The following is a 13,515-nucleotide window of genomic DNA, read 5'->3' as shown; positions in this document are numbered from 1 at the left end:
TAGCCAGGTGTGGTGGCTCATGCCTGTAGCCTCAGCTACCTGGGAAGCTGAGATGGGAGGATTGCTTGAGCTCAGGAGGTTGAGGATGCAATGAACCACGACTGAGCCACTGCACTCCAGCCTGGGTGACCAAGTGAGACCCTTTCTCAAAAAAAACCCCTCAAAAACAAAGATTCTATTTTGATTTATTTACAGTGTTTGAGTATATTGCTTTGTATAGTTTTCTTAGATGTTGTAGATATTACAATATATGTATATAACCTATCCCAGTCTAATGTATAACCTATCCCAGTGTTTTACCAAGTTCAGTGAAGTGTAGAAACTTTTTTTTCCATTTAAGTCTCTTTGCCCTCCTCACTTTTTAAATATAACTGTCTTAAGTATTTCCTCTACATGAAGCTACTCCATTTTGGTGGAACTGGAAGTGTATATGCTTGTCTTTTATCTGTCAACCTTACTGAATGATTAATTCTTGTAGTTCTTCCTTGGGTTGTCTTGAATTGCTATATATAGTCATATCTTTCACAAAAATGACATTTTCATCCCTTCCTTTCTTCTATCTATACCTTTTATTTTTCTCACTACAAGTAGAAAAAAAAGAATATGGTTTTCTGTTTCTCAACATCAATAATAAATGTATGTATATTTTTTCACTTTTCCTATGTAAAATGAGATACTTTTTTCCCCTTCCCTGCTTCTAAGTTTTTGTGATATAATCTGGATATGATACAATCTGGATATGTTGTGTCTTCATTTTTATCTGACCATAATTTTCATTTTTTATATGTTGTTTCTTTTTTTTGGAGACTAGGGACTCTGTTATTTAGGCTGGAGTGCAGTGGCACAGTCATGGCTCACTGCAGCCTCAACCTCCTGGGCTCAAGTGATCCTCCTACTTCAGCCTCCTAAATAGCTGGCAATACAGGCGTGTGCCACCACGCCCAGCTAAATTTTTTTTTTTAAGGAGACAGGGTCTCACTATGTTGCCCAGGCTAGTCTCAAACACCTGGACTCAAGTGACCCTCCCACTTCAGCCTCCTGAAGTGCTCAGATTATAGGCATGAGTCACCATGCCAGGCCTTTTTTTTTTTTTTTTTTTATGTGATCTGTCTTTACCTACTTATCTCACTTCATCTCCTGCTCTTCCCCTCTTTCCATCTACTTTTAGCCTTAGTGACATTTTTGCTCCTCCTTCAACAACACGTCCAACATGCTTTATCTCAGGCCTTTGCATTTGTTATTGCCTCTGCCTGGAATGCTTTTGCCCCTTTCCCCTGGATAATTATGTGGCTTGTTCCCTCACTTTCTAAGAGGTCTTTACTTAGATGTCACTTACAGAGAGATCTTCCTTGACCATCTCTCTAAAATTGTAACCTGCCCCCTGCCACCATCAAATCCCCTATCCTTTTCCCTGTTTTTCTTTCCATAGCAGCTATGATAATATAGCATATTATTTAATCTATTAATTGGTCTAGTTTATTTCTTTTTGTTAGAACGTAAGTTCCATGAAGGCAGGAATCTTTCTCTATTTTTGTTCACTTCGTTTATTTCCATTGCCTAGAATGGAGCCTGGCACATGTAGGTACTCAATAGATACTTGTTGAAATAATTAATCTTTGTGGATTTAGTATTTTTCTACCTCAAACTGGGACTACTGAGCTCCAAAACAGTGAATTTTTTTGAGACAGTGTCTCACTGTGCCACCCAGGCTGGAGTGCAGTGGTACCATTACAGCTCACTGCAGCCTCAACCTCCTGGGCTCAGGTGATTTTCCCACATAAATTTTCTGAGTAGCAGGGACTACAGGTGCACGCCACCATGCCTGGGCTAATTTTTGAATTTTTTTTTATAGAGACAGGGTTTTGCCATGTTGGTCAGGTTGGTCTCAAACTCCTGAGCTCAAGTGATCTGCCCACCTCAGCCTCCCAAAGTGCCAGGATTACAGATGTGAGCCACTGCGCCCAGCCAGGAGTGAATGTGTTTTACAGTTCTTTGCACCTTTTGTATGTAACTTTTTTGTTTTAATTCTTGTTTATTTGCACCAGGTAATACTTTTCACATGGTTTAAAATTCAAATGGTATAAAAAGGTTGTGTTCAAAAGTATTATCCCACTGTCGTGTTCAAACACCCCATTCCTCTACTCAGAGGCAGCTAGCTTTGTCAGGTTCTTGACTCTCCTTTCAGGGATATTCCCATAGGACTTTCTGAAAATTTGATACCAAGTTATGCTGTAGGACGAAGTATTTTACAATTATATCTGTCCAGAATCGTTACTTGTTTTTTTTCTATGTATTGCTCAACCCTCCTTGGATAGCCAGCATCAACCATTTTTTAGAGAATGTTACTATCATGAGAGCCATTAAGGGAGTGATAAAAAGCAATACTGTTTTGCCCATGCCCTTGAAGTTCACAATCTAGGTGGGATGAGAAATATCCACACTTATTAAATAACAGAGACTTTAAAAAGATCAAGATAATACGTATGAATGTCACAAAACATTGAGTAATTAATTGTTCAATGAGATACAGATGACAAATACCATGGAAATTAGTTTATCAAAGCAGGGAGCAAGCATCTTTTATCAGGGAACATTTCATGAGAAGGGAGGAATATGATGGCTTTGGATAGTCTGAAAAGAATGTAGAGGGAAGAAGTGTATTTTACCTCAATCATAGGCAGTTGAGAAAACAGAATTTTTTTAGGGAAAGTCATGTTCACGATGGAGCTTAAGGTGGGGCAACAGTGGCTCATGCCTGCAATCCCAGCAATTGGAGAGGCTGAGGCAGGCAGATTGCTTGATCCCAGGAGTTCGAGGCCAGCCTGGGCAACATGGTGAAACCCCATCTCCACAAAAAAAACACAAAAATTAGCTGGGCGTGGTGGCCTGTACCTGTAGTTCAAGCTCCTTGGCAGACTGAAGTGGGAGAATTATCTGAGCCCAGGAGGTCAAGGCTGCAAGTGAGCCATGATTGCCCCACTGCACTCCATCCTGGGTGACACAGTGAGACGCTGTCCAAAAAAAAAAAAAGGATGGAGCTTGAAAGATAAGTTGTATTTTTAAATAGGCACAAAAGGAAGGATATAACATGGTGGAAGGGAACTGCTGAACTAATGCTAACCAACTGTTCTTGTGAATCAAGTTTTAATGGAACACAGCCATGCCTGTTCATTTATGTATTGTCTGTGCCTACTTTCATGCTACAGTGGCAGAGTTGAAAAATTGAGACAGACCATATGGCCTGCAAAGCCTAAAATACTGTCTGGTCTTTTACAGGAAGCTTGCTCATCCCTGCAAGTACTTAGGATGTAGGTAGGAAAGCGTTACTGATACATATTGAAGAAATGAAAATGAGATATTTATTAGAGTTGGGGGCGGTTCAGTAATATGAGTGTGGTTGGTTGAAGAGGAGGTTAGTTTTAAAGGAATACAATAGAGAGACCATTATAATAGAGAGGAAGTGAGGGGCCATGTCACGCTGGACAGTAGTTCAGTAAAGCACAGAGGTGGCTTACTCTTAATCATGCTTTTCTGATCTTTTCCCTGCTAGCCAAGAAGGATCAAGAAGGTGGAGAAGAAAAGAAATCTGTGCAAAAGAAAAAAGTAAAAGAGTTAAAGGTTTTGGATTCAAAGACAGCCCAGAATCTCTGTGAGTATCTCTTGATCCCAACTATTCGAAATGTGAAGGAGTTCTTTTAATAACTTTTAATTCTCTAGAATCTGTGGTCCCTTGATATGGAACTTTAATTTGTTCAATTCCTGCTATATGCCAAGCATTGCACAGTGAATTTTCAGTATCATGTTTAATTTCTTCAATAGCACTGCAAGATTTTTAAGTATCCAGATTTATGTCAAGGAAACAACCTAAGACTTTCAGGAATTTGCCGAGTCATAAAGCTAGTAAGAAGGAGGTCTGGGATTGGAGCCTTTTTTTTTTTTTTTTTTTCTGAGACAGAGTCTCACTCTGTTGCCCATGCTGGAGTGCAATAATGCGATCACAGCTACCTGGCACCTCAGCTTCCCAGGCTCAGTTGATTCTTCCACCCCAGCCTCCCAAGTAGCTGGGACTATAGGTGTGCACCACCACGCCCAGCTAATTTTTTCTAGAGATGGGGTTTTGCCATGTTGCTCAGGCTGGTCTCAAACTCCTCGGCTCAGGTGATCCGCCCAGCCGAGCCTCTGACTTTCTTATTTAAAAGTCCTTACTATGTCCATTGCATTCACACAAAGTCTACCACAGATGGTCTAGCCACTATACATTTCCTCGTTTCCACTTTTGCTTTTTTATTAAATAAATAGAGAAGGAGTCTTGCTATGTTGCCCAGGCTGGTCTCGAGCTCCTGGCCTCAAGTGATCTACCCGCCTCAGCCTCACAATATGTTGGGATTACAGACGTAAGCCACCATGCCCAGCTTTCACTTTCTAATAAGTAAAGGTACTAGCTTGGCTTCAGTTAAATTTAAAATTACTTTGTGATTTAAAATAAGGTAAATTTAGTACTTCTCAAAGTAGGATCAGTAACTCCAGAGAAGGTTTCTGTTCTGAAATTTCCACCTATACTTATAACTGTTTGGTAGTAAAATTTCAAATAAGAAATTCCTCTGCAAAGTTGATATAGATAGTACTTACTTGATGATCAGGACAAATGTTAAATTTTTGTTCATTTCAATTATTCATCTACCTACTTCATACCGAGAAATATAGACTTAAATATTTATTTGACAAATATTTCAGGGTCTGCTATGTTGTAGGCTCTATTAGCCACATACTAGGCATGTGTTCCAGAGATGAAAGGGTGTGTTCCGTAAAACCCACTCACAGTCTTGTGATGCAGTTATTGTCTGTTTTTCCAAATGAAAAAAACAAAGTTTAAATGATGTGCAGTGTCCAGATCACACAGCCAATAAGTACACATACCCATAAGTAAAGTCAGTGATAAACTGTCACATTATTCTTGACTATATAATCTTAAATTATTGTCAACAGCTGTTAAATACTGTCTGTGGTGAAGTCTTATGGAGACTAAAGTAGTGTGAGTCAGTTCCTCTTCCCAAGAGTATCTCTAGGAACATAAAACATGAGTAATTATTTTAAAAAATGATACAAGAAGGACAATGGTGTAGTACATTATGATTTCTAGTGGCAAGATATTGATATGGGAAACAATTTAAGAAAAGAAAATTGAGAGTAGTATAGGGTAGGATGGTCTAGAAGAAGGAATTTAGTGATTCAGCAGTCTCATATGCTAACGATACAAAGCTGAATAAGACAATAGTCCCTGTCTGCATGAGCCATGTATTTGGTAAAGACAGAAAGGCAGATGATAATAGCACAGATTGATAAATGCTATGATGGAGGTATGCTAGAATGTTTATGAGAGTACTAGGAAGGGAGGGGTCTAAATCAAGTGGGGGCAGTGTTGGAGGGGCAAATCCCAGAAGATATTCTAAAGGAGGTACTACTTAAACTGAGTTGAAAGAACAGTTAAGGAATTAAGGAGGCTGGGCATGGTGGCTCATGCCTGTAATCCCAGCAGGAAGCCGAGGTGGGAAGATTGCTTGAGACCAAGAGTTCAAGACCAGCCTGGGAAACAAAGCAAGACCCCTGTCTCTACAAAACATAAAATATTAGCTGAGGACAGTAGCGTGTACCAGTAGTCGCAACTGCTCAGGAGGCTAAGGCAGAAGGATTGCTTGAGCCCAGGAATTTGAGGTTGCAGTGAGCTGTGACTGCACCACTGCACTGCAGCCTGGGCAACAGAGTAAGACCCTGTCTCAAAAAAAAAAAAAAAAAGTGGGGGAAGGTTGGCTCGTTTCAGGAGAGGGATCAGCATGTATGAGAGCGTGAGATAACATTATGCAGTTCAGGAACTGCAAGTAGGTGAATATAACTGAGTAAAGTTTAATCAGGAAAGTGAGTGAGATTATCCTGTGTAATTTTTAGGAAGGTTGCTTTGGCAGTGATTTTGAGGCTGCATTGCTAAGGTAAGGGGAGACTATAGGCAGAGATGAGTTATGTCATTGTTTTAAACTAGGTGAGATGCGATCAGGGCCTGAAACTAGGGTGATGAGAATAAGAGAGGGAGAGGATATTAAGACGGTAGAAATAGGCTAGGTGCAGTGGCTCATGGCTGTAATCCCAGCACTTTGGGAAGCCGAGGCAGGTGGTTCACTTGAGGTCAGGGGTTCGAGACCAGCCTGGTCAACATGGCAAAACCCTGTCTCTGCTAAAAATAGAAAAATTAGCTGGGCATGGTGGAGCACACCTGTAATCCCAGCTACTCATGCATGGGGCTGAGGCGGGAGAATCGCTCGAACCCAGGAGGCGGAGGTTGCAGTGAGTCGACACCACGCCATTGCACTCCAGTCTGGGCAACAGAGTGAGACTCCAGATTTCATCTCAAGAAATAAATAAATAAAAATAAAATAAGATAAAAAACTAGCCAGATGTGGTGCCGCATGCCTATAGTCCCAGCCACTTGGGAGACTGAGGTGGGAGGAGGATTGCTTGAGCCTGGGAGGTCGAGGCTGCTGTGAGCTATGATTGCACTACTACACTCTAGCCTGGGCAACAGAGTGAGATGCTGTCTCCAAAAAAAAAAAAAAAGGGTAAAATTAATGGAATTTAGTGATTGACTTGTGATAAAGGAGAAGGTGATTTGAGGTTTAGGTCACTCTGTGGAAAGTGGTACCATTTACTGAAATAGAAAAGTTCAGCAAGAACAGATTATCTTTTTGGGGAGGTGGATGTGAGAGGTAGCAGGATGGTGTCTTACCTAAAGTATATCCTCTAAGTGGCTGCCATCTTTTCATTGGCATTGTGGTGATGGAATAAATCAGAGGCGTGGAAGTGAGAGAGAATAGGCTATTTTAGATTGCTGTAAAGTAAAAGAAAGATAAACTGGTAATTTAGAGAGGAACATTGAGTAAGATAAAAAAAACTTGATTATGCATATATGCTGAAGGGAAAGGTCTATGGGGCTGCCTCTTCTGTTGACACGTGAGGAAAGGATGAGCACACGGGAGTATATATACCTAGATGTAAATACGTATGTGAACACATGCTGCCTATTAGCTTACAAAAGTGTTGGTGTAGTTTTCTTCTAGGCGATTCCAAAAGGCTTATCTGAGTCTATTCTAGTCTAGCTCTAACCAAGAGCCCTAGTGCTTTATTTTTAAGTAGTATAAGAGAAAGCTGAGCAAGTAATTTGACCAGTGGCTTTGATTTTTCTCAGTGAAGAGAAGCAGAGTCTTCCTGGAACAAATGGGGAAGTGGTGGGGCAGTGGGGAAAGTGGGAATATGTTGGAGGACCTGCCAAGAAGGGTAGGAGAAAGTGGAATAGGGACACATGAAGAGAATTGCTAACAGCGCAGAGGCCCCAGTTATCTATCATTGGTGCTACTGCAAATTCATAGACTCCAGTCTGCATCAGCCCAGGTGTCAGAGTAGAAGAATGAAATGGAAGACTGAGAAGGATGCAAGAGAATGGTAATAGTAGGAGTAGTAATACTAATGGGAGTCATAATAGAGAGCAAATGAACTGTTGGTTTAGAGGCTCCTAATGAAATAGGAAAGGCAGAGTGGAACTGATATATCAGTGAAAACAACAGTCAGGAGACTGGAAAGAGAGGTCCTGGTAAGGTTGAAGAGTCAAATGAGAGAAAGGGAGACTTGAAAAAACAGGATGTGTTTGTTAGGGAATAGGATATGGCAATTTAAGGTCAAGGCAGCTTTGAGGATCAAGTCCTGAGAGTGGGGAACTAAAGTAGAGTGGGGTGAAAGTCTTTGATGTATATAGACTTTTTTGAGACGGGTCTCGCTCTGTTGCTCAGGCTGGAGTACAGTGGTGTAGTCACAGCTCACTGCAGCCTTGACCTCCTGGGCTCAGGTGATCCTCCCACCTCAGCCTGCTGAGCAGCTGGGACTACAGGTGCACACCATCATGCCTGGCTAGTTTTTGTATTTTTTGTAGAGATGAGATTTCCCCATGTTGCCTAGGCTGGTCTCAAACTCGGGGGCTCAAGCGATCTGCCCACCTTGGCCTCCCAAAGTGCTAGGATTACAGGCATGAGCCACTGTGCCTGGCCTAAAAGAGCCCTGTTAGGAAGATTATCCAGCATAGGTTTGCAGGATGGGTTGGAAGGGAGAACAGACCGAGATGAACATGTCTTAATATCTCATTTTCTGGCAGCAATCTTTTTGGGTTCCTTCCGCATGCCTTATCAAGAGATTAAGAATGTCATCCTGGAGGTGAATGAAGCTGTTCTGACTGAGTCTATGATCCAGGTAAGGAGCAAGGTGGTTCTGCTGGAGCAGGCTCTTCTGTGTCGCTGGGCACTGGCCTCATCTCTGTGTAGATGAAGAGGATCCTCCTCTAGCATTGCTGACTTACGAGTGCTGGCTTTGAGAAACTTCCCTTTTCTCTGGTGGTCAGGTTACTTCTGGTATATTTTGCAAAAGTCCCACCATCTCAGTAGCTGCCTCTCCTCTCCCACCGTATGTTTCCTTCTGTATGGTCCTTGAGCAGAGTGTAGGATTGACAACAGAGTAAAAGTTGTCAGCGAATAAAAGTAAAAGTTGTCAACAGTAAAAGTTGTCAGCTTGAGTTGTCAGCGAATCCCCCTCCAGCTGAGATGTCTCTTCCCTCTTTCAGAACCTCATTAAGCAAATGCCAGAGCCAGAGCAGTTAAAAATGCTTTCTGAACTGAAGGATGAATATGATGACCTGGCTGAGTCAGAGCAGTTTGGCGTGGTGGTGAGTGAGGCCTGTGGCAGTAAGCGGTTCTCCGCCTCCTATATTCCCCTTTCCTCTAGAGAGCAGCCTGGACATATGCTCCTTGCTGCTTGTCTGTTTTTGAACCTGTCTTAATCTCTTCTCCCTGCTCTGGAGCTCTGATCCTCCCATAGGAGGCTCAAGCCTGTATCTTTCTGATTTCACTCTCTTTTCACTGTAATGGAACTGCTTGTGTTCTCTACTAGATGGGCACTGTGCCCCGACTGCGGCCTCGCCTCAATGCCATTCTCTTCAAGCTACAATTCAGCGAGCAAGTGGAGAATATCAAGCCAGAGATTGTGTCTGTCACTGCTGCATGTGAGGAGTTACGTAAGAGTGAGAGCTTTTCCAATCTCCTAGAGATTACCTTGCTTGTTGGAAATTACATGAATGCTGGCTCCAGAAATGCCGGTGCTTTTGGCTTCAATATCAGCTTCCTCTGTAAGGTGAGCCAAAGAGTTAGAGCAGGACAACACAAGGAAGGCTGCAGCCTCTATGAGTTCAGTATTGGCAGGAGGCCATCTTGGACATGTCAGGATTTAACAGTTTCTCCTCTTGCTCTAAGCTTCGAGACACCAAGTCCACAGATCAGAAGATGACGTTGTTGCACTTCTTGGCTGAATTGTGTGAGAATGACTATCCTGATGTCCTCAAGTTTCCAGACGAACTTGCCCATGTGGAGAAAGCCAGCCGAGGTGGGGCAGTTTGGGATGAAGTTAGAGCCCAAAAGTCTCTGAATGGGGAGGGAAATAAGACAGAGTCTAGATTTGAGAACGTTTTCAGTTCAGACTATTTCAAGTGGAAATGAGATAGGATTTAGGCATGGTGCCTAAGTCACAAGGGCAGAGCATAAGGCTGAGGAGAGATCTCTATGTGTAGAAACAGGAAGCACTCTTCTCTTCCTAAGGAAACACCAAACACCAAAAAACAGTTAGAAAGGCAGGTGTTTTCAGTCTAGGTTAACAGTTCTTTTCATTAAGAAAACATAGACTAGATTAACAAAAATTAGGCCTCACTGTCCTGGAACTAGACAAAGAAAAAGCAGCATTCATTGAAAATTGGAACAGATTTCTGCCCCCGCCTCTATATTTCTATGTATATCTCTCTCCTCCCAAACCCTGTTCTCTAAAATAAATGAGACCAAGATCTCAGGGGATTTCATAGATTCGTGTTAAATTAAATGAATTCTTTCTTCTGTTCCTAGTACTGCATACCTTGTGAAGGCTGGAGGTTCAATGATCAAATAATTTATAGTCTCACTGGAAAGATGAAAATTTAAGTATGTGACACAACTAAAGTACATAAGGAACTAAAATTATTAAGTGCCAGAATGTGTGTATAGACTGAAGCTCTGCTCTGAAAGGTGAAACTAAGGGGTGTTGAGGCTGGGATTATTAGTAAGCTCTTGCTGTCTGTTTTTATGGTGGTGGTGGTATTTTTTTGTTTTTTTGTTTTTTTGTTTTTTTTTAGTTTCTGCTGAAAACTTGCAAAAGAACCTAGATCAGATGAAGAAACAAATTTCTGATGTGGAACGTGATGTTCAGAATTTCCCAGCTGCCACAGATGAAAAAGACAAGTTTGTTGAAAAAATGACCATATCCTCTCTTGAAAGGAGGGAGTTGTTCCCTATGAAGGGAAAGAAAACTTCCTGTAGTGGGGGAAAAACAGGATAGATAGGGCAATATGCAATTTTTTTTCTCTTAAAAAGCTCTTTTTCTTTAAATACATAGTTTTTTGGATTTGTTAGTATTTTTAGACAGGCTCTCACTGTGTCACCCAGGCTGGAGTGCAGTAGTGCCATCACGGCCCACTGCAGCCTTGACCTCCTGGACTCAAATGATCCTTACCCCCTCAGCCTCCTTGGTAACTGGGACTACAGGCATGTGCCACCAGGCCCAGCTAAACTTTATTTACCCTTTTTTCTTTAGAGACGGGGTGTCACTTTGTTGCCCAGGCTGCATAGTTCCTGAGAGCATTCCATTGTTGTGGAGTGGAAGCAAACCATGCAGATCAACGATAAAAGTCCTCCCGACTCCCCTGCCTGTACCCCATCTCCACTACACACACTCACATATGCTTCCCTCTCCTTCCCCTCCCCAAAGGTAACCACTGCCACTGGACTTTATTCTGATTTGCACCTCATACATTTATTTTAAACAAAAACTACATTATATTGTGTTTTGCACATAATATGTCTTGGCCATGTTTCCATAATAGTATTTATAGAAAACCCCCTTTTAGGTCAAGAGATTGAGACCATCCTGGTCAACATGGTGAAACTCCATCCCTATTAAAAATACAAAAAAATTAGCTGGGTGTGATGGTGTGCGCCTGTAGTTCCAGCTGCTCGGGAGGCTGAGGCAGGAGAATTGCTTGAACCTGGGAGGCGGAGGTTGCAGTGAGCCAAGATCGCGCCACTGCACTCCAACCCGGCGACAGAGCAAGACTCTGTCTCAAAAAAAACAGAAAAAAAAAAAACAAAAAAAAAACCCTACTCTGTCTCAAAAAAAAACAGAAAAAAAAAAACCCTTTTAAACTGCCACCTTCTTTTTTATATGTGTACCATAGTTCCTTTTATTAGTCCCCTATTTAGGCTACCTACATGGCTTTGGTTTTTGCTGTTATAAACAGTGCTGTATTGAACATGTCTTTGCATGCCAGTACTCATCTTTGAGTAATTCCTTGGGCTAGAGAAGTGGGTCTGCTTCTTGGTCTTGGTCCTTTACTCCTTGGCCGCACAGCTTTGTAAAGGATGCACAGGAACAGTATAACAAGCTGCGGATGATGCATTCTAACATGGAGACCCTCTATAAGGAGCTGGGCGAGTACTTCCTCTTTGACCCCAAGAAGTTGTCTGTTGAAGAATTTTTCATGGATCTTCACAATTTTCGGAATATGTTTTTGGTGAGCAAGGGATTCTTGCTGACTGAATCTTTTGTGGGCATTTCTCACTTTCCCCGGGTTCCTGTTGGCTGGTAGTAGGTGTACAATGCCCATGTGTTCCTTCCTCCCCTTCCCTGCCCCAGCAAGCAGTCAAGGAGAACCAGAAGCGGCGGGAGACAGAAGAAAAGATGAGGCGAGCAAAACTAGCCAAGGAGAAGGCAGAGAAGGAGCGGCTAGAGAAGCAGCAGAAGAGAGAGCAACTCATAGACATGAATGCAGGTGAGGAGTGAAGATGGGTTGATGGGTTGAGATAGGAATGTTTGGAAAACTTCTCTGCCTAAGAGTCTAGAGGCAGAGTCTCATATCTGAGCTCACCTCCTGGCAAATGATTTTTGGCAGTCTTCTGCCTCCGAGATCCCGATGCCGGACTTTAACCCCAGTTCAGATAATGCACATTCCAACTTGCCCTGGTAAAATTTTACCTTTTCTCTCCTTTGCTGGCTCTTTTGTGTTCTCTCTCATTCTCCCGTGATTGTGGTATTGCTGTGATATATACTGTTTTCCTTCTGTCCGTCCAAAGGTTCTTCTGGCCTGTTCTCATTCCCTCCACTAAATCTTTCGGGGTTTTTTCTCTAAAATATTTTCCTGACGCTCCTCCCATCTTTTTAACTGTGGTGTGTCTTCCCTTTCTGCTTATTTCACAAAGTACTATGTCCCTAGTACCTTAGCCCAGTTGTACACACAATTAGACTGTAAATGGATTGAACTTTTGGAGGGGGTGGGGAGCCGGTCACCCTCTTCTTTTTTCAGCAGAATCTCTATTTCACTACCAGAAGCATGTCTTTGTTGAAACATATGGTTTCAATTACTGGCCCTCTGTTTCCTGTCTCTGCTTCTTTCCTGCTGCAGATTCCCTACCCCTTCGCCCCCACTGCTCTCTCTGTGGGCAGCGGAAATACAGCATACGCTGCTCACACAGCACTGAGCTGATACCACCCTCCTCCGAACCTGAGGGGCCACGAGCCTTCTGCAAATGAAGAGGTGTTCACAGAGCTGCTGAGTTTGTTAGGAATCAATATTTTACAGACCACGGACACAAGGGCTGCTCTGATACCTCTTGCTACCAGGGACTTTTCTTTATGCTTCTCTGGAAAGCAATTTCCTTGCCCTTAGTTGTAAGCCACAACTTTGTAATGCTATTAAAGCCCACACCAAGTATCCTTCACCTTCCCCTGGGACTCCAGGGTTTGCCCCCAGGTACTGGCTAGGAGGCAGTGGGGGAAGGTGGAGTCCCGCTGACATGTGGGATGAGGGCTGCACCCGGTCAACAGGCGGCGTAATGGACCTTGCCCAGTTTCCAGTACCTGGGTCAATGAGGGTGGAATGTAGGTCAGCTGCACTAGTGATGCTCAGCCAGCAGGTGGCGCTGGGAGCAGTGAGCCCCAGCCTTGGAACTGGCAGCCTATGGGCTTTTTGGGATTTCACAGTTTCAGATTTCACTATCCTAAGCTGTTGCCATGGAAACCGAGCCGGCTAGAACAAGGATTTTACATTAACTCTTTGTGTTCCAGTCAGGCTGCTCCTCTTAGATTCTGCAGAGGACTTAGACATCAAGAAGACTTAGCCACTGGAGGCAGTACTTCAGGGAAGTGTACTCTTTGATCAGTGGTCTTTCCTCAGCCCTGCTCTGAGACCTAACCAGGCGAAACACTTTAGGATAAAGAGGGAGTGATATAGTTGCTGACTAATTTCACAATCGTAGTCTTTACTTATCCTGGTCTTGGAGCTGGGCAGTTCTATAATTTTGTTGCTAGTCCTGATTGGGGTGGGGAGGATGGCATTGCAGGAAGATATCCCAA

General features: G+C 42.8%; 1 protein-coding gene across 2 annotated transcripts in view; it reads left to right on the top strand.

Moving 5' to 3' along the window:
• The window catches only part of DIAPH1 (diaphanous-related formin 1), a 106,280-nt gene that overhangs the window by 83,370 nt on the left and 9,395 nt on the right, over nt 1-13,515 (top strand). For both annotated transcript variants that reach the window (XM_011939708.1, XM_011939709.1), the window contains 8 exons: nt 3,551-3,649; nt 8,192-8,286; nt 8,654-8,755; nt 8,980-9,219; nt 9,339-9,468; nt 10,244-10,368; nt 11,513-11,677; nt 11,800-11,935. In XM_011939708.1, the coding sequence (XP_011795098.1) occupies nt 3,551-3,649; nt 8,192-8,286; nt 8,654-8,755; nt 8,980-9,219; nt 9,339-9,468; nt 10,244-10,368; nt 11,513-11,677; nt 11,800-11,935 (1,092 nt within the window). The remainder of the gene's footprint in view (nt 1-3,550; nt 3,650-8,191; nt 8,287-8,653; nt 8,756-8,979; nt 9,220-9,338; nt 9,469-10,243; nt 10,369-11,512; nt 11,678-11,799; nt 11,936-13,515) is intronic.

The sequence above is a fragment of the Colobus angolensis genome, unplaced genomic scaffold, assembly GCF_000951035.1.
Source record: "Colobus angolensis palliatus isolate OR3802 unplaced genomic scaffold, Cang.pa_1.0 Scaffold183, whole genome shotgun sequence".
In the NCBI taxonomy this organism is placed as follows: domain Eukaryota; kingdom Metazoa; phylum Chordata; class Mammalia; order Primates; family Cercopithecidae; genus Colobus; species Colobus angolensis.
The sequence above is the reverse complement of the archived record's forward strand: the minus strand, read 5'-3'. Positions and strand labels throughout refer to the sequence as shown.